The following is a 26284-nucleotide window of genomic DNA, read 5'->3' as shown; positions in this document are numbered from 1 at the left end:
ACAATGGAACGTGTAATGTTTAACACGTAGTGTTTAAAGTAGAAGACAGTTTAATTTAGAAATCCTGTTGGAATGCCAACTTAAATTACCACCATCTGTACACATATGGAAAAGAATGAGAGTGAAGGTACAGAATTGGAATTTTGTCTATTTTGTAGAGATTCTGTAATGTATCAGGTACAAGTCTCACTTCATGATTTAAATGCATGAAGCTGAAATTAGAAAACTTGACAAAAACATGCCTTTGAATAGTGAGCCTTTATCCTCCTTGAAATAGTGATTTATTCACTAAAACGTCCACCTGCAACTTTGTCAAATACATTTGTTGCATTAGTCCTCAAGTGAGCTCAGTTTTCCAGACAGGCAGATTATTACTGTTTAAAGTTTGTCCTGATGATGTTGGTGAACAGGGAAAATCCTTTGACGTGGATCCTCTGTGTGTGTTACACATCAGACGTGGCCTGCCCAACCCTCTGCCTGTAACTGGGAACCTTGACTGTCAGGATCATTGTAGAGAACCTTGAGGAAAGCAAAACAAGCCTCTGGAGTAGCAAAAGATGTAGCTGATTTCATGCAATAAAACTTACACATTTTTCTTTAAAATGCTTCCTTCGGAACGTCAGCTTGCTGACTATCTTAGAATCGCTGTAGTCCGCTGACAGCAGTCGTGGGAACAGGTGCATGGCCTGGCTGATGCAGGAGGGTCTCAGAGTGGAGCCACACTCCTGACACTGAAGGAGGGGCTGGAGCCATCACGCTCGTGACTCGTGCAGATGGCCTTGGCTGACCTCCAGAAGAGAAAACGTCAGTATCCAAGGAGGAAAAAGTCTATTAATTTCACGAGTGTTTGCCTTCGCAATGGCTACAACCCTGAGTTTGTGGCACCTGCTGTCTCTGGAATGAGGAGTCTTCCCTTCCTGGCAGACAAGCTCTAGATGGGAACAGGAGCTGTGGTTGCTGGATTGAAGAGATTTCCTTCTTGGGGAGGTGGCCTTCGAGCCTGACATGAAGGAAGCTGTGACTGGCGGGAAAGGGCCTTGGAGACAGTGTATTTACCAGGAGGGTCGGTGACTGAGAACCATCCTGTTCCGATTGTTGCCATTCTGGTTCTAGAGTAAACTTGGGGAGAAACAACAGCCAAAATCCCCGAGGAATATTCTGTGATGTTGATGACATTTGGTAGATTTGTTGCTGAGACTCTGAAATGAGAAGCCCGGGAGGTGCAGGTCTATCAGGCCGTGGGACGTGAGACAGCTGCTGCTTCAGGGGTTGGAGTCCCCGTGCCAGAGGCTCAGTCCTGCAGAGACTTCTGCACAGTGGGCAACTGATGCCTCTGGTTGATTGTGAGTCCCCCAGATGAATACCCATGAAAGGTACTGTGTCAGCAAAGAGTCAAACTCTGTGAAGCATTTGGAGATTTATTCTGAGCCAAATGAGTTACCATGGCCCTTGATACTGCCCTCAGGAGATCCTAAGAACGTATTCCCAAGGTGGTCAGAGCCCAGCCTGGTTTTATAGCTTTTAGGGAGACATAAGACAATCAATCAAATAAATGTAAGATGTACATGGGTTTGGTCTGGAAAGGTGGGACAACTGGAAGCAGGGGTGTCCAGGTCATAGGTAGATTTGAAAATTTCCTGATTGACAATTGGGTAAGAGAGTTGTCAGATAAGGGGTTGTGGAGACCAAGGCTTTGTCATGTGGAGGAAATCCTCCAGGTAGCTTTGGAGAGAATAGATTGTAAATGTTTCCCATCAGACTAAGCGTCTAAGTTCTGTCTAATTCCAGAAGGGAGGTGGGGTGATGAGGCAAGTCCGACCCCCCAGCGATCATGGCCTGGACTAGTTTTTCAGATTAGCTTTGGAATGCCCTTGTCAAAAGCAGGGGCTGTTCAGATGGGCAAAGGGGCTTCGAATTCTAATGTTTTTACAACCAGAAAGTGATTGTGTTTTTTTCTGTGGATGACAGCCAGTGTAGTAATTAATATTTTATTAGCAGATTAATTTGGAAGTCAATGTGTTTTCAAGTATGTTAATTATTAAGTCATCAACAAACAGAGAAGGGCTTACTTTGAAACCAGCCTGAGACTCAAGAGGCTCATCAAAGAAAACGATGGACTTGGGAGAACTGATTCACGTGTTTACTGTGCCAAGTTTCAGGCATTATGAGAAGTCTGTGCTGATACATTGTGACTTGAGAACTTAAATCTTGATGGACTCTTAAGAGTGAGGCTTTTTTTTTCTTTTCTTTTTAAATGGTCAGTGTTTCTGTCTCCTGTGTTTTGTCTTCCAGCCGCTGAGCACTTTAGCTTTGTGTTCACGTGGCCTTGTTCTCCGAACCACCTGCTTTGTGGCTCCTCTGTCCTGCCCACCTTGATCGCGTCTTCCCTGCCCCGTGGGTTTTATCCCGAGGACTGTTCTCCGCTGTGGGGAGGGGAGGATCAGTGGACACTGGCTTTACCGACTCATTTTCTGTGTAGCTCCCAGTTTCTCAAAATCTTAATTGTCTTGGATTCCCTGTGAAACTGGGAGTCAGGCCTTGGGTGCAGTGCTGGGTGGCCTTGGGCGCAGTACTGGGGCGGGAGGGAGAGATGAGAACAGGAAGGATGGGTTTGTCAGGGGAAGGAACCCTTTGCCGCATTCCTGTGTCTGTTTTAGGTTAAAGATGAATGGCCGGGTGGTGGATGTCTCCCCTGCTGTGGCTGGACCTCGCTGTGCTGAACCCTGAGCAGGGGCCCCAGCAGCTGCCTCCTGCCAGGCCGGGGCCACAGGGCTGGGCTTCTGCCTCTGGGAGGGCTCGTGCCAAGGTGCAAGGGTCTGCACCGCTCCTGTGTGACCTGAGGGGCATGTGGGAAGCTTTTCTGTGCTCCTCACCTGGGAGAAGTTGAGCTCATCTGGGCTAGAGCCTCTGGGGAGGTAGGAAGGCAGAGGCCTGGAATTCCTGCTTTCCCCAGACAGCAAGAAAGCTCAGCGTTGCACCTGCTCTGAGATGCCCTCAGCAGCCATATATAGTTGATTTTAACATGACGGAAGGTGCCAATTAACCCGGCTCTGTGGAGAGCTTTGAGGAGTCCAGGCCCTGGGCCCCGGGCTTTTTAATATGTTCCTTCCTGAACAAAAAAGAACAAAAGATCCCTGTGGCTGATGTCGACTGCGTGGGGTAGGACATGCTGAGCTTGGGTGGGGCTTGCCCCTGAGTTTCCTTGGTGCTCCTCCCAGCCCCAACGGACACCAGCCTCTCCAGGCCGAGGCTTGTCCTGTTTAGACCCTCGTTGGTGGGGTCTGTGGTCCTGGATCGAGGGCCCAAGCACTTCTTTCATTATTATAAATGATTCACCAGAGATGCACGGCTGTGCCCAAACCTCTCACGAGCATGAGATACAGCCAGTGTCGCTGCCGCAAGCTCATAATTCTAGTGGAAAGAGGAAATTTTACTTTTAATGTGCTCGTGTGACTCAGATGCAAATATTCAATTCCCATTAAACTTTCAAGACCTTGAGATCCTCTGAGATTCCTTGGAAAGCCGTTCCTTGGCCCCACGACTAACTCTCCTGTGGAAGGAGGCTGGGGTGGTCCGCGGGGTCTGGGATCCTGCTGCGTTCTCCAGGATTCCTTAGGTTTCATCATTAGTCCCAGCTCTTCAGCAGGTGGAGCTGATTGACTCTGACATTTCCATTATATTGTTCTTGTGTTGCCTCAGTTAACTTAGAATAATCAGTATTTACCAGAAATAATTGATGGCGAGATGGGAATTATTGGTGATTCCCTGACATAGGCAGCCTGTATAGATAAGCGTGTTACACGGTGTCTAATTTCTGAGATGTTGGTCCACACCTTCTCGGGAACACACTTTCAGGGGTAGATTCCTGTGCAGGAGAAGCTGCTCTTCCCCGAGACGCGGTGGCGGCTCCTGCACTGGCATGGCAGGGTGGCTGTGTGACTGGGCAGGGCTGGACATGCTCCTGCGCTGGGCGCCCACCTCCGCCCTACATCTGTGTCGAGGGTGCCTGCCTTTGTTCCCCCAGGTCGAACTCATAGAATTGTATACCTTCCTGACACATTCCTGCATAGAGATGATTAGATCTGGGGGCTGAATCTCAATCTGACATGCATGTAGGTAAATTATTGACGTGAATGACTTGGGTCCTCCACCTTCAGGGTCAGGAGGCACGAGGTGGGTTTGGAGACAACTGCCTGGCCTCAGGAAGTTTCTCTCAGAGCCTGTTTCTTTCTCTAGCAAAGTAAATGATGCCTACCTCACCGGGCTTAACACACGCTCAGTACTCAGATGCTGTCTGATCTTTGTTATAGTTAGTATTTGGGGAACAGCGTGGCTGGTAAGAAAATGCGTTATCTTTACAATTTATACAATGTCATACAAGGCAAGCGTGAAACCGGGACACTACCTTAATCTGAAGATGCTGGTGCTTAGTCTTCTCCTCAAGCATTTTGTTGTCATTCTGGCGTGTGTCAGCCAAGTCATATGACGGTACCGCGTGCGTGATGCCAGCTCAGTTACCTTGGAATGGGGAACCTGAGGCTGCCAGGGAGCATCCCTCCTGCCTCCAGTCCTCGGGGGTTTCTCTCTCTCTCTCCTTTCCTCTGTCCCTCCCTGTCCCCCAATCTTCCTCACCACTCCTGCTCCCCTCCCTACCCTCCTCACTTACTCTACAACAGAGGTCTAGACTTTGACATATCCCAGCTGGGCCTATTTATCGCTTGGCTGGGAAAGCAGAGGGAAAGGCGCCCAGTTACTACAAAAATAGAGAATTGAAATAGAATGTGAGCTACTTTTGCGTCTTGTTTTTTATTTTATTCTGAATATAAAAGGCAAGTGTCAAACAAAATCGGTGCTAACTGCGCCACTCAGCTCCGAGTCTGCTTTGTCGGGGCTCCGTGGGTTCCCACGCCCTGGCCTTCTCCATGAGCGTCTGGACACGCCGTGGCTGTGAAAGGAGCATTCAGTTATGGTCCTTTGAATGTTCCAGAGTCATGTTTAATAAAAATCTTCACGTTTACCCACAGCCAAGTCTTGATTTAATAACAGGTACTGCAGGTCTCTGGGTGGGCCTGAGCCTCTGTTTTAGAAGCAGCCGCACCATCCGAGGGGCAGGTCCGTGTGGGCTGGCAGGCGGCCTGGTCCTTGGAGCACAGGGTGGACCTGACCCAGTCCTGGCAGTGGGGGGCCTTGCAGTTCTAGAAGGTAGTGATGCAACCTGTGGCATAATTAAAAAGCCTCATGTGCCCCCATGAGAAGCTGGGGCTTCCCCTCAGTAGTGTGGTGTGCTGTGTTTGTGATCGTGCAGATGTAAAAGGGTGAGGGAGATGTCTAAAAACTAGGCTCCCAAAGACAGCCCTTCATGTCGGGTGCTTTCATGTGTGTATGTACACCTGTTTGACGAGTGTACACCTTCACGCGTGCACCTGTTTCACGCATGTACACCTGTTTGTGCATGTGCCTGTTTCACACTTGTGCCTGTTTCGCGTGTGTGTGTGCCTGGGCATTCCGCTTGTATTGCGTCATACGTTGTATTTTACAGATTGTTTTTTTTCAGTTTGTATCGTGAGCTTGTAACGACTTTGTGAAGAAAAGAGGGGATCCTGGCAGCCTTTGGCTCTGAGAAACGTGATGTCACGGGAACAGATGAGACAGCCCGGGTGAGGCCGGCAGAGGCCATCGTGGCCTGGGAGTCCGTGCACATCCACTGTCTGTCGCTGTGTGACAAGTGACCACAAAACTAGGGGCTTAAGGCAAAGTACACGTACGACTGTACAGCTTCTTCAGGTTGCAAATTCAGGGCAGCCTTGCTGAGCGGCTCTGGCCCAGTCCCCCGGGTCACCGTGAAGATGCTGTCCAGGGCTGCAGCCATCTGTAGGCTCAGCTGGGCTGGAGGTTCTGCTCCAGGATGCTGTGCTGACGTGTCTGCGGGCAGAGGCCTGGTCGTCCACACCTGGCCACTCCCCGGGGCTGCCAAGTGCATTCCTGCCCAGGGCCGCTCCTTTCCCCAGAGACGTAGCAGTGCTGGTCTTATGCCCAGCGTCAAGGTGGCCGGGTCAGGAGCAAAGACTTGTTTCCCCTACTCGGCGGCTACTCCTGCAGGGCTGGGAGACAGTGGAGATCGCGCAGGAAGGTGTTCGCTGAAGACCATGCTCTGTGACTTGACGGGTGTTCCTCCCAGGAGAGTGAAATGGAGACTGGACGCCGGAAGCAGCATCCTGCGTGACCCCATGTGTAGTGGGGTCACACCAAGCTAAGTCCTTCCTTTACAGATACTTTTCAGAGTCTACCCGCCTTTAGATTCTCTGATTAACGTGTCTGAGGAGGGTCCCAGGAGTCTGCCACCTGCCAGGCCAAGGAGGTTCCCTGCATGTGGCTCTCCCCTGACACCTTGAGAAACGTGACTCGAGAGAATCACCGAAGTTTCCTAAATGAGTCACCTGCTTTCTCTTCTCTTTGCTTTCATGCCCCCCCAGGGTAGGTCAGTCCTGTCCGCCACAGCGATACCTGCATGCTGGAGTTCCAAGGAGATTGGGGGTGTGTCGGGTCCCCCAGGGAGATTCGGTGACTGCGGATGCTGTCATAGCAGCCAACATGTCCCTATCGTTTTCACTTTTAATGAAGTTCAGTTACTAGGTTTTCTGAGGCACAATGATGTCCTTGTGAAAAATTGGTGATCAGGGAAGCAAGCAAGTGTGGGAAAATGATCCTGCCCTTAAATCTAAAAAACGATGAAACAGCAAAGAGCCCTGAAGAGCCCATGAACCTCCTCATGGGGCGGTGAGGAGACACCTCAGTAATGGCTTAAAAAAAAGTGATAATACTGAAGAAAAGGTAAACTACATTTTGGGTCTCCTATGGGTAAAGAGATTGTGGTTTACATTTTGGATGTATGCGTTTATATACTTATTTATTTTTCTTTGTTGGATTTAGAATTAGTTGAAATAATTGTGTTTTTTTAATTTAAAAAATTGGGGTATACGAAGTCTAATCCCTTTGTGATATTTCTGTACTGTGAGACTCCACATACAAAAGTGAAGCCCAGACTGTCTATCTCTAATGAACCAGAGAGAGGTGGTCATCTCCTGCAGGCCGGTCTGGTCTCCAGGCATCTGGCCATCCTCCCAGTCTTGGGCACACCTGCATCACTGGTGCTTCCTGCCAGACTGTGACTCTGCCCAGGTTTCAGGAGCACCCGGAACTGTTTTCCTAGGGGCTCCTGCTTTGTCCTGGCTCCTGGAAGCACAGGCTTTTGACGAAGGACTCTCCCCACTGCCAGGTAAATTGGTGATTGCCCCACAGTCTGTATTTGTCACATGGGGCACAGAGAGTCTGGGCGTGCTGTCCTGGCCCTGGAGCCAGCTCTAGGACTGCCCGGCGGCATTGCCTCCACCCCTCATCTGGGAACAGGGCGGTGGGGAGGAGAAGGGAAGCAGGGTCTTGACCCTTCTGCGTCTCGAGAATACGGGAACACATCGTCCCATTGCCTCACACCATTCACAGCCCAAGCTTGTGTGAAGTATTATTTTATAACCTCCCCTGACAATGATGTATTTTATATAAGCAGCACATAAAGTGGTAATTTAATACCCTATCGAGCAGGATTAAACAATAAGGAGCAGATATCACTGTAGAAAAGTTACTTTATCCGGGAAACATTTATCTACTGCAGGTGGATGTGAATCATGGCTTCCTCCTCGGTGGCTCCTGATGAGCCTGTGAAATTCTGTCCTGTTCACCACTGTTAGTTATAAGCTACACCTTTCCTTCTATGACGTTAGTTACAAGCTCTACCTTTCCTTCTATGATGTTTATTTCTTGCCTGTTCAGCACTGTTAGTTACAAGCTATACCTTTTCTTCTGTGATGTATATTTCTTGAAGGCATGGACTAAATCCTAATTCCACAGTATTCGATGCACATACTCAAGAGATACTTGTTTGAATGAATGGATTAATAGAAAATAGAAGTGGTGACTTCACTTTATTTCATTATGTCAAACTTTGTCTACACGGAAAATTTTATGGTCCTTTGGAAAAACAGGGCCTCTGTGCAGGGTTGTTAGAGATTGTGAGAATGCCGCAAATGGCTCTGGGCTCTAGGCTCACAAAGGGCTTGAGGGACTTGGTGGCGCACCTGTGTTGAAAACGGAGTTCTGCAAATCCATTGGAGTGACCTGCCAGCACCAGCACACACAGCCCTCCTTCCCAGTTGATTTCTGCACAGAGGCTTCTCCTGAATGCCCCAGGTGAACGTGGGTTCAGCCAGCACTGCTGGGCTTCCACAGCAAGCCAGGGTGCTGCAGGGACGAGAGAGAAGAGGGGCAGGACCAGGATCTTCCTGGGCCCCAGTGCCCGTGTGGGGACGCTGCCTGGCCTGGCTTTTCTGGGGGAGGTCAGGGAAATGATGGCATGGAGAGACTGTTGGTATGAGTCGCTTGCTCAAACATAGATCCCAGGTCTGTGTGGGAGGCAAATAGAAATTTATGTGGGTATCATCAGTAACATAGCAAACATGGGCTTCTTCACTAGGGTGGCTGACCCTCTTGCTCATCTGCTGAGCAAAGGCCCGGCCCGGCCTGGCCTTCTACGCCTCCACAGTGAGCTTTTCTCAAGCTCTGTCCACTCCATGGAGATGGCCGGAGCCAGGGCAGATATGGGGTGTTTTCCACTTTTTATTTATTTTTTCTTTGAGATGGAGTCTTGCTCTGTCGCCCAGGCTGGAGTGCAGTGGTGTGATCTCGGCTCAGTGCAAGCTCCACCTCCCAGGTTCACGCCATTCTCCTGCCTCAGTCTCTCGAGTAGCTGGGGCCACAGGTGTCCGCCAACACACCAGGCTAATTTTTTGCGTTTTTAGTAGAGTCAGGGCTTCACCGTGTTAGCCAGGATGGTCTCAATCTCCTGACCTCGTGATCCACCAGCCTCGGCCTCCCAAAGTGCTGGGATTACAGGCGTGAGCCACTGCACCCGGCCAGGTATTTGTCAGTTTTTGAAAGCTACATTTAAAGAATGAAATAGACCGAACAGAATTACTTCCTTTTGAATATTTAATACTCAGTCTACCAGAACACTTAAATATAGTTAATGTATTCAAATAATAAGAAAGAACTTTCCCTCTGTTCCAGAGAAAAAGTATAAACAACCTTTTACTTGTCAGGGATTTCACTATGTTTCTAAAAAGCCAGCAAGCACTTTTCCTGAAATAGACCCATCTCTTCCTCTGCATAGACCCTATGAACATTTTAGCTACATTTCTGCTGTATCTTAATGTGATAGATTGTAGAAAATTCCTTGCTACTGGAACTTCACGATGCTTTCCTTTGAAACATCAAATAGAAAGTATGGATAGTAAATCTCAGACTAGTTGCAATTATCAGTCTTGGTAGAACTGCCACCCACAGCCTCTGTCAATTACAACAGAGTGTCTCCCCAGCAACCCGGATTAGATTGCGGACCAAGCCAGGCTCACCCAGGATTCAGTGCAACGTCTTTCAAAGCTGTAGTCACTGCCCCTGGAGGAGACTTGAGAAGTCCTCCCTTTGATGCCTGTGCATGGCTGTTCTCAGATCACAGCAGCTGCAGCAGCATCTCAGAGGATGCCAGCAGGGGTGTCCTGGGTATTGACACCACGGTAGGGGCCTGCAGTGTCTGAATGAAATGGGCCGTGAAAGTGAGCACCCTAGAGGAGTCCACAGCCACGTTTCAAAGGTGCAGTGGCCCGAGGTGAACCCCAGAGCACTGAGGAGCCTGGAGTTGACCTGTCACGACTTCATTGAGAGAGCTGACTGAATTCCGTACCTGTGCGGGCAAAATATGGCTGTTTGCGCTTGGCCCCTTCTCAGTCCAGGGCTAGGGAGGTTGTCTGCACAGCTAGTGGGAGCTTAGCTTTGTGCACACTCGGGGTTGGGTCCCACTCCTTTCTGTGAGCCCAGGGAAGATAGACATGCCGAGCTCTCCTGGAAGAGGGCCCTGACGAGTGGAAGCTGAGCTTCAAGATGGTCGGCCTTGTGGTGTGCGTGGCGGGTTCGGAGTCGGTGTGTGCTGAGTGGGGGCCCGGCTGCTGCTGTCGCTATTGGGCTCAGCAGACGCTGCGGGGGACGTGGCTCCTGTTGTACTTGGTGGTTTTCTCCTCACAGGAGTGGGTTTCCCTGCTGTGAAGGTGTCGGGGCTGTGACAGGCAGCCTGGCAGGAGGAAGACGCTCGTGGGGTTGTGCCCCGAAGCCCCCTTCCTCTTGAGGAGCATGAAGGGGGTTTGGGACCCTGCTTCCGGCTGCGCTCCCTTGCTAGGTTCTTGGCCTCGGGGGCCAGGAGAAGCTGAGTACAGGCCTGAAACCTGGACCCCTTCCACAGCCTCCGCGGCACTTGTGGTGGTATGCGGGACATGGCCCTTGGAACTCCAAGCCCTACCCTGGCATGCCCGCCCACTGGGGCGTCTTGGGCACCTGCTGTGTGCTAGGCTCCGTGGTGGGGTGGGCGGTAGCAAGGGCTGTGGGGTAGAGTGGACACGGTACGCGGATGATGAGAAGCGTCAGGGAGGCAGTGAGAGCACAGCTGAGACCTGCAAGGAGGGGACTGGCTGTGGGTGTTGGGGCTCAGGGAGCTGCCTCTACCCAGAGCCACAGTGGCCAGTGAGGGCAGAGCAGGGGACCGAGGCCCAGGGAAGCCGTGTGTATGGTTCGCATCAGGTGTGCGGGTCTGCCGGGCTGTGCGGCCCTTCTCAGTCCTGGCTGGGCCTGGGGTCCCAGAGGGAACGGAGGGTCTTCGCATCTCCCTCCTCTTGCTTCCCTGCTGCTTCCTGGTCAAGGGATGCTTCTTTATTGCAACTCTGGCAGTTATTGTGCATATTAAGAGGAGTTTCACAAAATCGTAGGGGGGGAGGCGGACTAGGGATTCATTTTTTTTTTCTCCCCCTGATTTTACACGGAGCCTTCTACTACCCCTTAGTGTGGAGGCAGAGTGCAGATGCTCTACAGTTATCTATCCCGGAAGAGAAGAGCTGATGGGAAGTCACAGATCTGATCATTGCAATAGCACTGACATTTTTAAGTGGGAGAATGCTGATGTCTATAATAATCAGAGTAAAACTTCAGTAGCTTCAACATAAAGATTCTGAGATGATCTTAGAGCCATTTCGTCCCTAGATCCTTCTGCAGTGTGGAGTGTGACATCTCTACCAGCCTCTGGTCAGTGGCCGCCTGTGGGTAACTGAATGCTTGAAGTGTAAATGAGAACTTCTAATTTTATTTAATTTTAGTCAAATTTAAATAGCTATATGGGCCGGGCACCGTGGCTCATGCGTGTGTTCCCAGCAGTTTGGGAGGTCGAGGCGGGTGGATCATGTGAGGTCAGGTGTTCAAGACCAGCCTGGCCAACAAGGTGAAATCCCATCTGTACTTAAAAATATAAATAAAATAGTCAGGCGCGGTGACAGGCGCCTGTAATCCCAGCTACTCGGGAGGCCGAGGCAGAAGAATCACTTGAACTCGAGAGGCAGAGGTTGCAGCAAGCCGAGATCGAGCCACTGCACTCCAGCCTGGGTGACAGAGGGAGACTCTGTCTTAAGAAAAAAAAAAAGATTTTAAAAAACCCTACATGCCCCTAGTTGCCTCTGTAGGAGACGGCATGGTTCCAGAAGGTAGACTTTGTGTTGAGGACTCTGCAGCGTCAGGCTGGAGACAGTCTCCCTTCCTAGCAGCGTGGGCCCCTGGGCTGTTCTTCTACCAGAAGGGATGGTGGCGTCTCTGGGAGGTATCTGTAGACTCAGATCTGTGTGGATTAGTGACTTGTGTTACTCACAGATACTTAATTTTATGGGTAAATGAATACCTGGACTGGCTGCAACTTCAGGGCGAGATTCGGGAGTAGGGAGTGAAAAGTGACGACGGAACCCTGGGCTTGTCCTGCTGCCCCCAGGACCCGGTCGGGGTGCCTTCTCGTCTGAAGTCCCAGCACGTGGTCAGGGTACCCCTTGCCTCTGAAGCCCCCAGGAAGTGATCGGGGCACCAATCCCCTCTGAAGCTCCAGCACCTGGTCGGGGCACCCCTCCCTTCTGAATCCCCCAGCCACCTGGTCGGGGCACCCCTCCCTTCTGAATCCCCCAGTACCTGGTCGGGGCGCCCCTCCCTTCTTAAGCCCCCAGACCCTCCTGGCCTGCGGTGCTGCTTCTCCAAATGCTGTCCTTGGCTGTTTTCCAGGAGTCACCTGCACCAGAGCAGGCTGCGTGTGTCATTTCTTGTCGGATCTGGGGTGTCAGTGAAGCTCATTTATCTTGTCTTCCTCCTCATGTGCCGTATCTCACCTGTTGACTGTCTGAGTTTGTGTGAGTGCGTGTTGTGCGTTCTCAGGCTGTACCCGGTGCTTAGGTGACAAGAACGTCTTAGAGCAACGGACTGTCTGCTCCAAAGGACGCTGGGCATGAATCGAGACACAGTTTACTTGTGGGGTTTAAATTTCCTGGGTGTTGGAGGCAATTAAGGGGAAACAAGGTCTAAAAAAGCCCCTGCAGATGAGGAAGGCAATAATGAAAAAAATTACTCTATACACACTTAGCAGATTATTTACTTTGTAGATGAATTTTGCATTTCGGGAACTACTAAAGCTACTGTTTGTAGGGATTCCTTGATGAGCTTCTTGTTTTCTGTCTAGAAAGTAAAGTGGATCGGTTTTGCCTTTAATGCTGACTGACTAGAATCTACTTCCTTTTCCCCCCATTCACGTTAGGGTGGGGATTGGACTGGAAGAGCTGTAGGATCTCTTTATTTCTGATCTTAAATGAATTTTTTCTTCAATGCCCGGTTCTTTGGTTTGGGAAATGTGCTCAATTTGTACCGTGCTTTAAATGTACACAATGGTCGAAATTGCTACTTTTCTTTAAAGTTAGATATAACATCTTAAGTAAAATGTCATCTATAAATCAGGCACAGTCTGGGGCCTGGAGACCCCTCTTGTCACTTCCTTCCAGCTGTGTCTTCTTCCCTGGCCACATTGCCCCTGGCCACATCTCCTCCCCAAACCACGCCGTGTCATCCGCCCACCACCTCACCTCTGGTCACAACACCTCCCTCCCGGCCACATCACCTCTGGCCTCACTGCCTGCCTCCCTCCTTCCTGGTGGCCTCCGTGGCTCCCACTGTCTGCCCTCCCGAGGGTCTGTTCAAGGCTCCTTCCCCGTTTTCCACTCCTGAGTGGGTCTCGGGGCCTAGATGTTTCACAGGATGCAAGTTTCTTCCCTTCCAGCCGTGGGTCTCTGAGCGACAACTCCAGAGAGGGCACTAAGCTCTCCTTACCTACCTGGGGGGCCCTGAGCCCTGACCACCGACCACCAGGGCTTTTCTGCAGTGTGTGGGGCAGACTCATGCATGAATTGGACTAAAAAGATGCTTCCAGGAATCCTTGTTTTAAGTGCACTGGAGCAGAGATGGGGAGAGGGGACCACCTGGTTTGCTCAGAATTTGGTCCTGATCACAGCCAATGAGGCAACATAAGCACCTCCTAAATGAAGCATTCCACAGACTGATTTTACACATGACAGAAAGGCTTCACACAATGAGTGAGTTTGAGCTGCATTTGAAGGAAGAACAGGTCCCTGTAGGTGGAAATGAAAGGTAAGCGTGACCCAAGCCATCAGCAGCAGCGGGGGTGGGGTGGTGCAGACTCCCCATGGATGGTGGGCATGGCTGAAATGCAGGAGAGGGCAGGGGTGCGAAGGAACAGCAGGGCGGCAGTAAAATTCCCCTGCAGAGAGGGGACGTGACTGAGATATTATCACATGTATACAACTGAGAGATGATTTGAGGAGGATTTCTGGGAGCCTGTGGGAAGAGCACGTGGTCATCATCAGTTCTCGGGATCTCTTTTTATGAAGTGAAAATAGTCTTGCCTCTGCCAATCTTGTGAGCTGTTGTGACGATCAAATCAGATAATCTTCAGCGAGCCTTGTAAATGCTAAAGCTTATGACAGACTGTTCCAGCCCCCTTGTCTCTACCCTCCTTTCCTCCTGAGTAACGTGAACCCTGCTGGGTACCTCACTATCTGCCTGGTTTCCTCCTCCATAACGTGAGCCTTGAGTACTTGCTGGGTACCTCGCTGTGCACCTTCCTTAGTAACGTGAGCCCTGAGTATTTGCTGGGTACCTCGCTACCTGCCGTACAGCTGGCTGTAGAATTGTCAAACGCACTTGGCTGGCACATAAGCAGAAGTGCTCGCTGGGCCTTGGGAGGGCTTTGTGACATGTGGGTGCCTTCTGTTCCCTGTTAGGCTGGAGCTGCAGGAGCCCCCCTAGACCAGATAGAGGACCAAGGCTGTGGCCTCGGGGTGGGGGCTGGGGGAGCTCCCTGGGTTTATTGTGTGGGTGAGAGCAAACTTCAGTCCCGCTGTGGCATTGGGATTCAGGGTTCCTTCTGGAATGTTCTGAGTGAGAAACAGGAAGTGTGCACAGGTGCGTCTTCTGTGGATTTTATGGTTATCTCTTGGGAGAGCACTGGTGCCTCTGAGCTATGAACCTGCAGAACCACTTCTTCCACTAACGGCCGCCTTTATATAAAGAATGACTTACAAAAGATGCCACTTCACATGGAGGTATTTGCAGGTGTGACCTGAAAAATGAACAAAATGACTTGCATCTCAAGGAAAGTACCTTACATTTTTCCCCATGATAGACATTTGAGCTTTCCAGTGAATATTAAAACATAAAAATTTTGTGTCCACCACTTTCTCATGTGACCAATGGTGATACTGATGTGGGGTTTTTTTTTTTTTTGGACATATAATGAAATGTGGAAGCCGCTCATAACTCTGAACCAGTATTTTCTAACCAATGTGTGATTACAAAATCGTGTGCTGGTAAAAGCCATTCAAGTGCAAGACGGACCAGTCGACTTAGAAGGAATTGGGGCAGAAAGGCCCGTCGACCAGAGCATAGACTCTGTGTTGCAGACAGCCTGTACGGAAGTGCCACTTGTTACATTTGGCAGCAGAGAATACCTAAAATGATCTGAAAACACAATGAAAATACCGCTTCCTAATTGTATATCAGTATGGGGTCGGAATTTCTTCATAAACTTCAGCCATGGCTCTGCAGCCCACTGAACGCAGATGCAGGCATGAGAATCCTGCTGTCTGAGGTACAGAGATGTTAGGTGTTTTCACAGCAGCACAAACTGTTGCCACGCTGCTGCTTATTTTGGAAAATGGTTTCTTCTTTAAGACTGTGTTAAGATGTAATGACTTTATCCTTGTGAAAGAAACTAAATTATGTTCTTTTTTTTTTTTTTTTTTTTTTGAGACGGAGTCTTGCTCTGCCACGCAGGCCGGAGTGCGGTGGTGTGACCTCAGCTCACTTCAACCTCTGCCTCCTGAGTTCAAGCGATTCTCCTGCCTCAGCCTCCCTAGTAGCCGGTACTACAGGTGTTCAGCACCATGCCAGGCTAATTTTTGTATTTTAGTAGAGACGGTGTTTCACCATGTTGGCCAGGCCGGTCTCGAACTCCTGACCTCAAGTGATCCACCTGTCTCTGCCTCCCAAAGTGCTGGGATTACAGGCATGGGCAGCCACCACTCCCGGCCCGATGAGAAAGCTTTTTTGTGCTCTTTAATAAAGTGCAAAGGGTTCCTGAGACCCAAAAGTTTGAAAACCACTGGCTTAAACCGACAAAATTGTCCATGATTCTTCAGTGTATCTTCTAATCTGTTGATGGAGAGAGGACAGCAAGGGTTGCTTTACTTTTTTCCTTTCACAACTCAATGGTGCTGGGACAACTGGGGTATCCACATAGAAAAGGATGGACTGGACCCTTCCTCACCCTACACGCAAAGCTCAACATGGTTCCAATGTAAGGAGCTGACTGAGACCCATTCTGTCAGTCTGCTGGGTACCATAACGGACACCACAGACCGTGCGACTCAGACAATAGCATCTTATTTCCTTTTTTCTGGAGACTGGAAGCCTGGGATCAAGGTGAGGGCAGGGTTGGATTCTCTGGGGCCTCACCCCATGCTGTGTAGACAGCTTCTTCTCTGTGTCCTCACAGGTTTCTCTTACGTGTATGCAGCACTGAGGACTGTGTCTAAATTCTCTTAAAAGAACACCAGTCATACTGGATCAGGGCCTACTTTTAAGATCTTATGGGACCTAAATTGCCAAGTTAAAGGCCCTGTATGTAAATACAGTGACATTTTGGGTTTCTGGGGTTGTGACTTTAACATGGAATCTTGGGGGAGGGGGACAGTTCAGCTCATAACACCTTTAGGGGAGAATCCTGGAGAAACTGTTAGGTTGGATTAGGCAATGTTTCCTTGGCTGAAACGTCTAGAGCTATAACAAGCAACTGAAGGGAAAAAGACGGTATCAAAATTAAAAATGTTCAATTCAGAGGATACTATTAAAGTAAAATGACAACCCACAGAACAGGATACATTATCACGATAAGGACCTGATATCAAGAATATATTCAAAAACTCTTAATAAAAATCCAATTTAAAAATGGACAAAGGATTTGAATAGACACTCTCCAGAGAAAGACATATCAATGCCTTAAAAAGCACATGAGATGTTTAGCAGAATTCGTCATCTTAGAAATGGAAATCAAAACCACCGTGAAATAACACTTCACAACCACCGTGAAGGGTGGGTAAAACCCCAGTATTGGACAGTGACATGTTGGTGAATTGGGGAAAACTGAAATCTTGATATATTGCTAGTGGGAGGGGAAGTAAAATGGTGCAGTTGATTTGGAAAAGTCCGACAGTTCCTCAGAAAAGCATGAAATCACCGTACGACCCAGCAATTTCACTCCTAGCCATATGCTCAAGAAAACTGAAAACATTTTTCCAAAAAGTATGTCATGCCTGAATCTTCACAGCAGCATTATTCATAGTAGTAGAAACAGTCCAGGTGTCTGTCAACCGGTCACTCACTGAGATTCCACTCACCTTAGACGTGAAAGATGTCAGCACCGAAGGTCACACCAAAGGTCATGCACTGTACGATTCTCCTCACAACAGGTGTCCAGAATGTGCAAATCCAGAGAAAAGGAAGTTGGCTGGTGATTGCCAGGGGCTGGTAGAAGGAAGGAGCCAGGTGCTGACTCTTAATGGGTTCAAGGTTTCTTTGGCCTGTGGTGAAAAAGTCCCGGAATTACATACTAGTGGTTGATGTGCAGCTTTTAGAATATGCTAAAAAGACTGAATTGTATTCTTTAATATTGGGGCTTTTGTGCTTTGTAAATTGCTTTTCAATTTAAAAAGGAATTCAAGAAGTTATTTGGTGTTGATATGATAGTATCCAAAACAAGTTACTATGTAACTCACGTCCCCAGAGTTAAACTTCATTTTCTGAGGATCTTGAAGTGTTTGAGGCTAGGAGACACAACGATCCTATACTGTATGTTACACCCCATCTTACTGATTTCTATCTCACATAACCATATTCAGGAAAAACCGACATGTAAATGTGAGCTGAATGCTATGCAGAGGCACATTCCTCTTACCCGGATGATCTTTAGTGGTACAGTAAGAGATGAGATCATAGCAACGTTAGTTTAGTTAGTTTAATTTCCATGGCAACAGGAATTTGGCACATGGGATGAGTTAGATCTCTCTGCACAGCTCCTAACGGGGTTGCCCATTTCTGTGTGGTGTCTGTGTATATTCTCGCTGTGGAAATAAGTGATAGCACCTGCACAAACACTTGTCCGGAAGCACACACGAAGCTGGTGAAGGCAGAGGACAGGCGAGAGGGAAGCATGGCTCAGCCCTGGCAAAGAAGACCGTTATTCCAAACGCAAAATATTCAGGAACACAATCCTTGGGAAGACTGGTGATGTCTTTAGACCTCACCACTATCGGGTTGTATCTGTGCAGCCAGTTACCAGAGCCGCAGAACGGCGTGTGTTGGTATTGGTGTCATCACTCAACGATTCTGACTTTTCCTGGTGCTGAGGATGACTGCATGTGGCAGAAGCAAAGTGCTAATCTAGCACAGGTCATCATATCCAAGTTCTTTTCTATGAAGGCGGGCAGGGTTAGGAACCACCCCACCCCACCCCACCCCACTCCCCAATCCTGTAAGAACTGGGATCTGATGATCTGTGCTGTCGAGAGAGGCAGGGTTAGAACACCTCATTCCTCAATCCCATTGTTGAAAATAATAGTTGGATTGGGAGGGTTTTTACTCCTAAGGTTGAAGCCGTGCATTTCTGGAGCCTGGGCTGTCAGTCATGGTGGCTGGGGAATGCTGGGGCTGCGGTTGTCTGGCTGCCGGTAGCCCTGCTGGTGGGTCCTCCCTCTTTGACACCGTTCATTTCTGAAGCTTGCTTTCCCCGGTGTTGGAAGTAGCAGCACTGGAGGAATGGCCACCTTCCTACAGCGAAGCTCTGGCAGGAGAGGAGAAGATACGGAGCGTCTGTTCAAGGACGTGACGTTCTGGGCACCGCACCATGCGTTCTGCTTCTCAGCTGTGCCTCCTGGTTGATGTTACCATCACCTGGCATTTCCCAGGAGGTAACTCGCGAATGCCACACTGATGGAACAGTGCGGCTCGAGTCCAGGGCCGCTGGAGCACATCAGCAAGGTCAGGCTGGACGCATGTGCTTGCTGACAGGAAAATGACAGGAAATGACATGTCAGTTCAGGAAAATGACGGGAAATGTCATGTCAGTTCAGGAAAATGACAGGAAATGTCATGTCAATTCAGGAAAATGACAGGAAATGTCATGTCAGTTCAGGAAAATGACAGGAAATGTGTTTGCTGACAGAAAAATGACAGGAAGACGACAGGAAAGAGGCCCATGAGGAGAGGAACCAGTAGATTCAAGGCAGTTAACCGAAGGAGCGAGCCATCACAGGCTGGGAGGACACCCCAGCCACAGTGGATGTCAGCGGTGGTGGCTGGACTCGGGGTCCGTGAATGTTGCATGATCGAACGTGTTTGGTACATTCTCAGCTCCTGCCCAGGTGCCTCCCAAGCATCAGGTGTTGTGGCTCCCCACACCCTTCCCATCTGTGTGTAGCATGACCACCACCTTCCTACCGCGTGTTTGTCCTATCACGGCTGCTGTGCCTAACGGACGCTTTGCTTTCCAGCTACTTTCCTATAACCAAAGCCCTTGAACGACTTTGCGTTTCAGAGACGACAGGGTATTAGTTTTTCATGATTGCTCTGAGGATTGCCGAAAGCAAATGTAACTTACAGGATGGAAGATATTGGAGACAGTAATTATAGATGACTTTTCTCAGTTTTTTGATTGTGGTAAAGTTACACAGCACTCTATTTTTAAGTGTATGGTTTTGTGGCATTAAGTGTGTTCACACTGTCGTGCCGCGATCACCGCCATCCATCTCCAGAACTTTCTGGTCTCCCCACGCTTGAAACTTGGTCTACCAAACACTAGCTCTCCTCCCGCCCCAGCTCTGGTAAGCACTACAGGTTGCTTACAAAATAAGCTTTTTCAGTAAGAGACGGGGCAAGGAAAAGAGCTCTAAAGACTGTCTTGAGATTTGAGGAAGTGTTTTAGGTTTTGTTGGGTGGTTCCCGGTGTAAAGGAACTATTGAAGACGTGGGAAGGCGAAGGTCTGTGATCTCAGGAAGTGCTGGGCTGGGCAGCTTTCCCACTGTGACGGGGGCACTTGCCCTCAAACCTGCCTGAGATAATCGCGTGAGGATGGTGCTGCATTGTGACAGCTCTGAACTTGGTCTCCTTGAACGTTGCCAGGTACATAAGCTTTGGCGGTTACCGTCTAGTGTCTGTGGGAGACCTAGAATTTGAACATTGTTGACTTTAGGACACACTCATTTTATAACACTCTACCTGTTCTCATCAATAGGAAATATGCTGTGTCCTTTTTTTTTTTTTTTTTTTTTTGAGAGGGAGTCTCGCTCTGTCGCCCAGGCTGGGGTGCAGTGGCCGGATCTCAGCTCACTGCAAGCTCCGCCTCCTGGGTTTACGCCATTCTCCTGCCTCAGCCTCCCGAGTAGCTGGGACTACAGGCGCCCGCCACCTCGCCCGGTTAGGTTTTTTTTTTTTTTTTTTTTTTTGTATTTTTTAGTAGAGATGAGGTTTCACCGTGTTAGCCAGGATGGTCTCGATCTCCTGACCTCGTGATCCGCCCGTCTTGGCCCCCCAAAGTGCTGGGATTACAGGCTTGAGCCACCGCGCCCGGCCTTTTTTTTTTTTTTTTTTTTTTTCCCTTAATATTCTGTGTTGCTGTAACAGTAGTTGCAGCGGACGCTACTTCTGGTTCATGGTCATCACCAAACACAAGCTTCAGGAAACCGTGTGAAAAATGAAGGGGAAAGTGCTTTTCTGCAAAGGGCTTTTTTGAACATCTTGTTTTTTTCTGGAATATCTGTTTTGGTGTAAAACGTTTTCATATTTAGGGGTTTGTAACGTGTTTTATACTGGTTAGCTTTGAAACCCCATGTTTTTGCATGCCATGGGGCTGCTTTATCCTGTTATTCTATGATATAGCAGGTTGGCAAAACTATTGGTTATTTCACTTTAAAAACCAAAGCAGCTTACAGATTGAGTGTGATTCTTGTAAGAATTTAATTGTAAAATTGATTTGTGTTCAACAAGCTTACTGGAATGGCTAGATCCGTGGACAAAAAGATAAGAACATGTCAAGTCTCTGGGCCAGGAAGGACTTCCAAATAATACAAGTGATACACGTTAATTTCTTAACAAAAGATTAGATTTAGTACATAACTGTTTAAAACCTCCATATTTTCTATTATAGCCATTCCACAGTGCCCATGGGGGTGGGCTGCAGGACTGCCTATGGAATCCAAGGTCTTTGGGCGTTGAGGTCCCTGCAATAAAATGGCATCGTGTTTGCATATGACATATGCACATCCTCCTGCAGACAGTCATGTCAGGGTTGCTCGTAACAGCTATACCATGGACATACCATGCGAGTAGTTGTTTAATAAATAATAAAGTCTGAATGCTTAGTACAAACACATTAAAAAATATGTTGATCTATGGTTGGTTGAATCCACAGGCCTGGAACCCCGGGAGAGAATACAAACTCTAGAAGCAAAACGAACAAAGCACTTGAGGTCAGCAGTGACGGGTGTGGGATCACACTGAATCTCATGTGTTTTGCTGTCTGTGTCACTGTGTCCCGTGTAAACGGGAATCATTTGTAGCTTAAGGTAAAATAGGTAACAGGAAACACTACAGAGTGGGCACGGAGGCGCGCCCCTCATTACCCCGTGTTACAGCCAAGCGTCTGCCTCCTAGGGAAGGATTTGTTCTGTGGGGAGACTAGATGTTGATGATTTCCGGATGTGTGAAGGGAAACTCCCTCCGAGAAGCGTGGCTTTGGCCGGAGCACATCAGACGAGAGTTAGCGTGGCATGGAGTTTCCACAGTGGCCCTCAGGCCTGCTGCTTCTCTCCTCTCCCCACCCCTGGCCCTGACTCTTACCAAGGGAGGCAAGTTCAGCTCCAGCTGAGCCCCGCACAGGGCTGTGGGTCTCTAGGGCAGGTGCCCACCTTCGCCTGAACAGGCTGTGTCAGAGGAGGGTCTGGCTGTACTTGAGCTGTGAGAGATGCTCTCAGAGATCCAGCATCCTGAAAACCCAGGTGCTGAAGGTTCCTCCTCTTCCACCATCCTGCGGGGAAGGGGGTCTTATCCTGCTTCCCCTCAACCCGAGCTGACTTCTTGTCTGTTCTGTACACCTAGGTTTTCAGAACAGTTTTGTTAATCATCTAGCAGACAAACAACCATAAGGTGACAGCCTGGGAGGGTAGACGGCGCTGGAAGGTAGTTTCCTGAATAACAGCGTTCAGTTTCCTGTTTTGCCATCATTTGACCCAAGGCCCCAAGATAATTGAAATATTGTCAGCCAAACACCGATTTTTTATCTGAGTTGTTTTTTTCTTTTTAAGTTATGGGTGCAAACTTATAACCAGGGACCTGACAAAAGAGAAGGATTTATTTGCAAAGTGAATGTCGGGGATGGTTGGCATTTGCCAACTCTGACTAGCAGGGACCCAGGCTGCTTCCGTTCTGCCGCCCGACTCCTGATCCTCCAGCTCCTGCCCCTGTTCCCACCAGCAGGAAGAGGAGCGGGAAGGTGCCTTTTCCCCTTTAAGGGGGTGAGGTGAGAGTTGCACCTGCCACTTAGCTAGTCCCTGGGGTGATTCTCCAGCATGGGTGGGAGTTGGGTTTGGAGGCCTGAGCCTCATGAAGCTGGGGTTGCTGTTCCCTGAGCAGCAGGAAACTGGACTCTGGGAAGTGGGGTCAGAGGGTAGCATCCTCAGGAGGGGCCTCTTGTCCCATTTGACATCTTCAGTGCAAAAGGGGGTGTGGGCTTCATGGTCCATTGACAAATAGAACGTTACTTTTTTTTTTTTGAAGCACATAGAACCCTAATTCCTTGGCTTTTACTAAAGTGGCATTTTGTAATTCCACATGATTTCATTGATATACTCGCAGGAGAGAATGCTTCCTGTAAACCAGAAGGATCTCTGCGACAGTCCTCGATCCATAGAGAGTTCATTTTCCCAAGGTTATAGACACAGCCTTAGGAGGGGTTGAGGACACACTGCGGCAGCCTCAGGAGGTCCTGGACATGTGTCCAAGGTGTTTGGGGCACAACTTGGTCTTACACATTTTAGGGAGACGTGAGACATCAGTACATGTGAGACGTACGTTGGTTCAGTCTAGGAAGGATGGACGGCTCGAAGCGGGGAGGGATTTCCAGGTCACAGGTAGATCAGACAAATGCATTTCTGGTGCATCTTTCCAGAGGAAGCAGTCAGATCCGCATTTATCTCCGTGTGCAGATGGTGACTTTGAGTTCTGTCCTCTGTCCATGAGGAATTTCCTTGTGGATCGGTTGTGAGGGAGGTACGTGGCTTTTCCCCCCACCCCCAGTAGCTGTCTCTGTTAGGAAGAGCATGGGAGGCAGGTTTGCTCTAAGCTCTTCCTCACCTTGACGTCCCTTTACCTTAGTGATTTTGGGGTCCTGAGATGTATTTTCAACTTCATGTTTCTGAATACACTGGCACTCTAAACAGTGTTGTAGGAGGCATCTAACTTACTTAGAAGAAGAAGAATATTTGGAAACACTTGAGCATCTTCGTCCTTGAGAGAACCAAGCCTTTGTTTAGTTTGCTTTGCCCTGAGGCTGTTACGCTGTCCCGGGCTGTGCGGCCTTAGAAAGCTGTGCCCCTGTGAGCTACTGCCTGTGGAATCTGGTGACTTTGAAGTTAATCCAGCAGCTACATATTTTGGAAAGCAGATTCTCTCTTAAAGTGTTGGTGATTATGATTCTAGCACTAGAATTTCAGTGTGTATTTTCCACCTTCTTACTTTGTCTCCTCATACACTGAGATGCTGCTGCATTTGCTCTTAGGCTTCACGGAGGGAGGGTCAGTTCTGACCCTTTCTTAGATATTGACCTTGAACGGACAGAATCGAGATTCAGGAAAACTCTCGAGCTGTGAGAGTGTGCTGATATCTATGTAAGTGGGGTTCATGTGTCAAACTCAGGTTTAAGAAAAACCAATTCTAGGCTGGGCATAGTGGCTCACACCTGTCATCCCAGCACCTTGGGAGGCTGAGTTGGGCAGTTCACTTTTGAGCCCAGGAATTCCAGACCAGCCTGGGCAACATAGCAAGACCCTGACTCTACAAAAAATTAAATAGGACAGGTGATGTACACCTGTGGTCCCAGCTACTCGGGAAGCTAAGGCTGGAGGATGACCCAAGCCTGGCAGGTTGAGGCTGCAGTGAACCATGATAGCACCACTGTACTTATGGTGCACTGTGCCTGAGTGACAGAAGAACAACCACCCCCCCCACACACAAAGTATCAATTCATGCAGTGGCCAGTTCTGCTGGGACCACCTGTTAAGACTACTCTGGGCCTCATGGTTTGAGAAGCGTCTGTCCGGGGTCGAGAGGGAGTAGCTTGAGGGCCTAGAAGCCAGTTCTTGTGGTTGAGCGTGATTGCGGGTGTGGAGTTGGGGGCAGGGCTCTCCACGGCATGAGTGGGTAAATGGATGGGCTTCCAGGACGAGCCCCTGTGACTTTGCCTGGTTTACATCCGTCCAATACAAATCCACAGGCTCTTACTCTAGAAGCTTCTGCAGGGGCTGATGGACTGGCCTGGGGACAGAGGGTGCCCTCAGAGCCTCATGGTGCCGTCTGGTTTAGGAAGAGCACTTAGTCACCTAGATCTAGGATTTATGGCACTACAAGGGGACTCGTCACACTCGGAGCAGCAGCCATCTGCATTCTAGACTTGTAGGCAAAGTATTTTGGAGCCTGTTGGTACCCTGTGTTCTGTTTATATGTAAAACAAGTTAGAGTTATAACTAGTTAAAACCTATTTTTAAAATTTTGTCACAGAATATGGCAGTTGTGGTGGAGCCTGGCCAGAGACCCCCACACTCAGACGCTGTTGCTTGCTGGAGTTGCAGGCGTTGCCTGCATCGGCTGCCCCTCCCGGCGTGTCTGTGTTCTTGACACGGACGCCCATCGAGGCTCGGCCTGTGGGAGTCGTGCAGCCATTTGTCTCCGTGTTCCTCTGAGGTTCCGCAGACTTCACGGTCCCGTGGCAGAGCGTACGGTATCTGCTTGCATCCTGATTTCCCCAAACCCCAGGACAGACCAAGAGTTCCTTACACACAACTGCAGAGGGCCCCGTGGCGTGGATTTGCAGAGACACAGCGTTTCCCCAGCTTGGCCTTCGTCTCCACAGTTGGCTTTAGGGTGATAGAAGCTTCCTTCAGACTGGGGGGCCTTGAAGCTTTGGTGCTAGGAATTCGGTGACCAGCACGGATGATACCCCGTTTCTCTGCATTTGTAGCAATAGTTGTTAACACGACCACGAGATGTACAGAGGAAGGAAAAAGGAGGTTTTATTTTCAGAGTAACACTCTGTGCTTTGGGAAATGTGGTCTTGGGGGAGCTGTAAGCACACGCCCCTCAGGAGGGGAGGAGGCCGCGGCGTTACACGTTCCGGGGTTTGTTGGCTGTGTGTGTTCATCGGGCTCAAGGAATGTCTGAACGTTTACAGGGAAAGTGGGGTTTGTTCATCCGGTTTGTGCAATGTCTGAACACTTACAGGGAAAGTCTAGCACACATGCAGTGAGTTAACCTGTAACATCCGTGTTCGCCTTGGGGCAAGTGTAACATTTGAAATGAGGTGGACTGGGCGTGTCATGTACAAAGGTGAGCTGTTGGGCGCAGACGTTTATGCGCAGCCTCAGTCACAGCCAGGACTGGCTCAGGGTCTGCAGCCTGTGGCAGGAAAGGACACTCATGAGGCCATTCTGTCCAGTCGGGGCTGCCGGCAGGGTCCCAGGGTGGGGCTGTCTGGTCGGCCGGCATCTGGAGTCCACCCAGGTCCAGTGGGCAGCGTTCCTCTAAACCAGGCTTCTGATTGTGGAGGAGACTTCATGCTGGTTAACACACTGTACAGGAGTAATGTTGTGGGGCTTTGGGGTCCACCTTCCCTATGATGCCGGTTACATTTCTCTCCGGACCTCACAGCCACAGAGACTGCACCTCGTCTGACAGCAGGGGGTGCCATGTTGACATAGTAGTTTATTGTATTAACCTTTATTACTATTTTAATAACCTTTTTTTTTCTTTTTAAAGAGATAGGGTATTGCTGTGTTACTCAAGCCAGTCTTGAACTCCTGGCCTCAAGCAATCCTCCCACCTCGGCCTCCCAAAGTGCTGGGCTTATAGACGTGAGCCAGTGCGCCCAGCCTACAGCCATGTTTTTAAAACTCAGCAGTTTAAAAATCCTATTCCTTTTACCCCCTCAAGCAGGCTGGTTGGCCTTGTGCAAACTGGGGTGTCACGATCTTAGCCCCCCTTTTATTTTTCCCTTTGGCCTCAAATTCTGATGAGAACAGCAGTTACAAAATGGGCTTTAGGTGATTCTTCCGTTACTAAAGCCAGAATTCTCAGCAGTTAGAGATGTTTGTCCCCAGGATTCCAGAAAGCTGTTTTGAGTCAAGCCCGTAGCAAATAAGTAAGGAACTAAACTCTTGGTCCTCTGCTTAGTACCAGGGGAATGGGTTAGTTGCTGATACCCTTTGATCTGTGCTCACGTGCTGCATCTCATCACGGGAAGCAGAGTCGCCCTGTGGAATAAAGCCCGGCTCAAGGTGGCGCGTCGAGACGCTTGGGGCTGTCAGTCCCTTATACAGCGGCAGACTTGGAGACTCAGTATCGCGTGCAGAGCCCAGGCAACCGGAGTGCATCCACCTTAGAGACCACATGGACGGTCGGCAAGGTGGATGTCCGGGCATATGGCCTTGACAG

At 49.3% G+C, this 26284-nt stretch overlaps 1 protein-coding gene across 1 annotated transcript in view; it reads right to left on the bottom strand.

Annotated features, from left to right (window-relative positions):
- Positions 1-6906: 6906 nt before the first annotated feature.
- The window catches only part of LOC144329706 (uncharacterized), a 210928-nt gene continuing 191550 nt past the window's right edge, over positions 6907-26284 (bottom strand). Inside the window, exons 6-7 of the mRNA XM_077938669.1 lie at positions 16926-17108; positions 6907-8991 (exon numbers count right to left, since the gene is read on the bottom strand). Coding sequence (XP_077794795.1) covers positions 16927-17108 — 182 coding nt within the window. The 3' untranslated portion in view covers positions 6907-8991; position 16926. The remainder of the gene's footprint in view (positions 8992-16925; positions 17109-26284) is intronic.

This window comes from Macaca mulatta, chromosome 7 (assembly GCF_049350105.2).
Source record: "Macaca mulatta isolate MMU2019108-1 chromosome 7, T2T-MMU8v2.0, whole genome shotgun sequence".
Classification (NCBI taxonomy): Eukaryota; Metazoa; Chordata; class Mammalia; order Primates; family Cercopithecidae; genus Macaca; species Macaca mulatta.
This window is presented reverse-complemented; position numbering and strand designations above follow the sequence as displayed.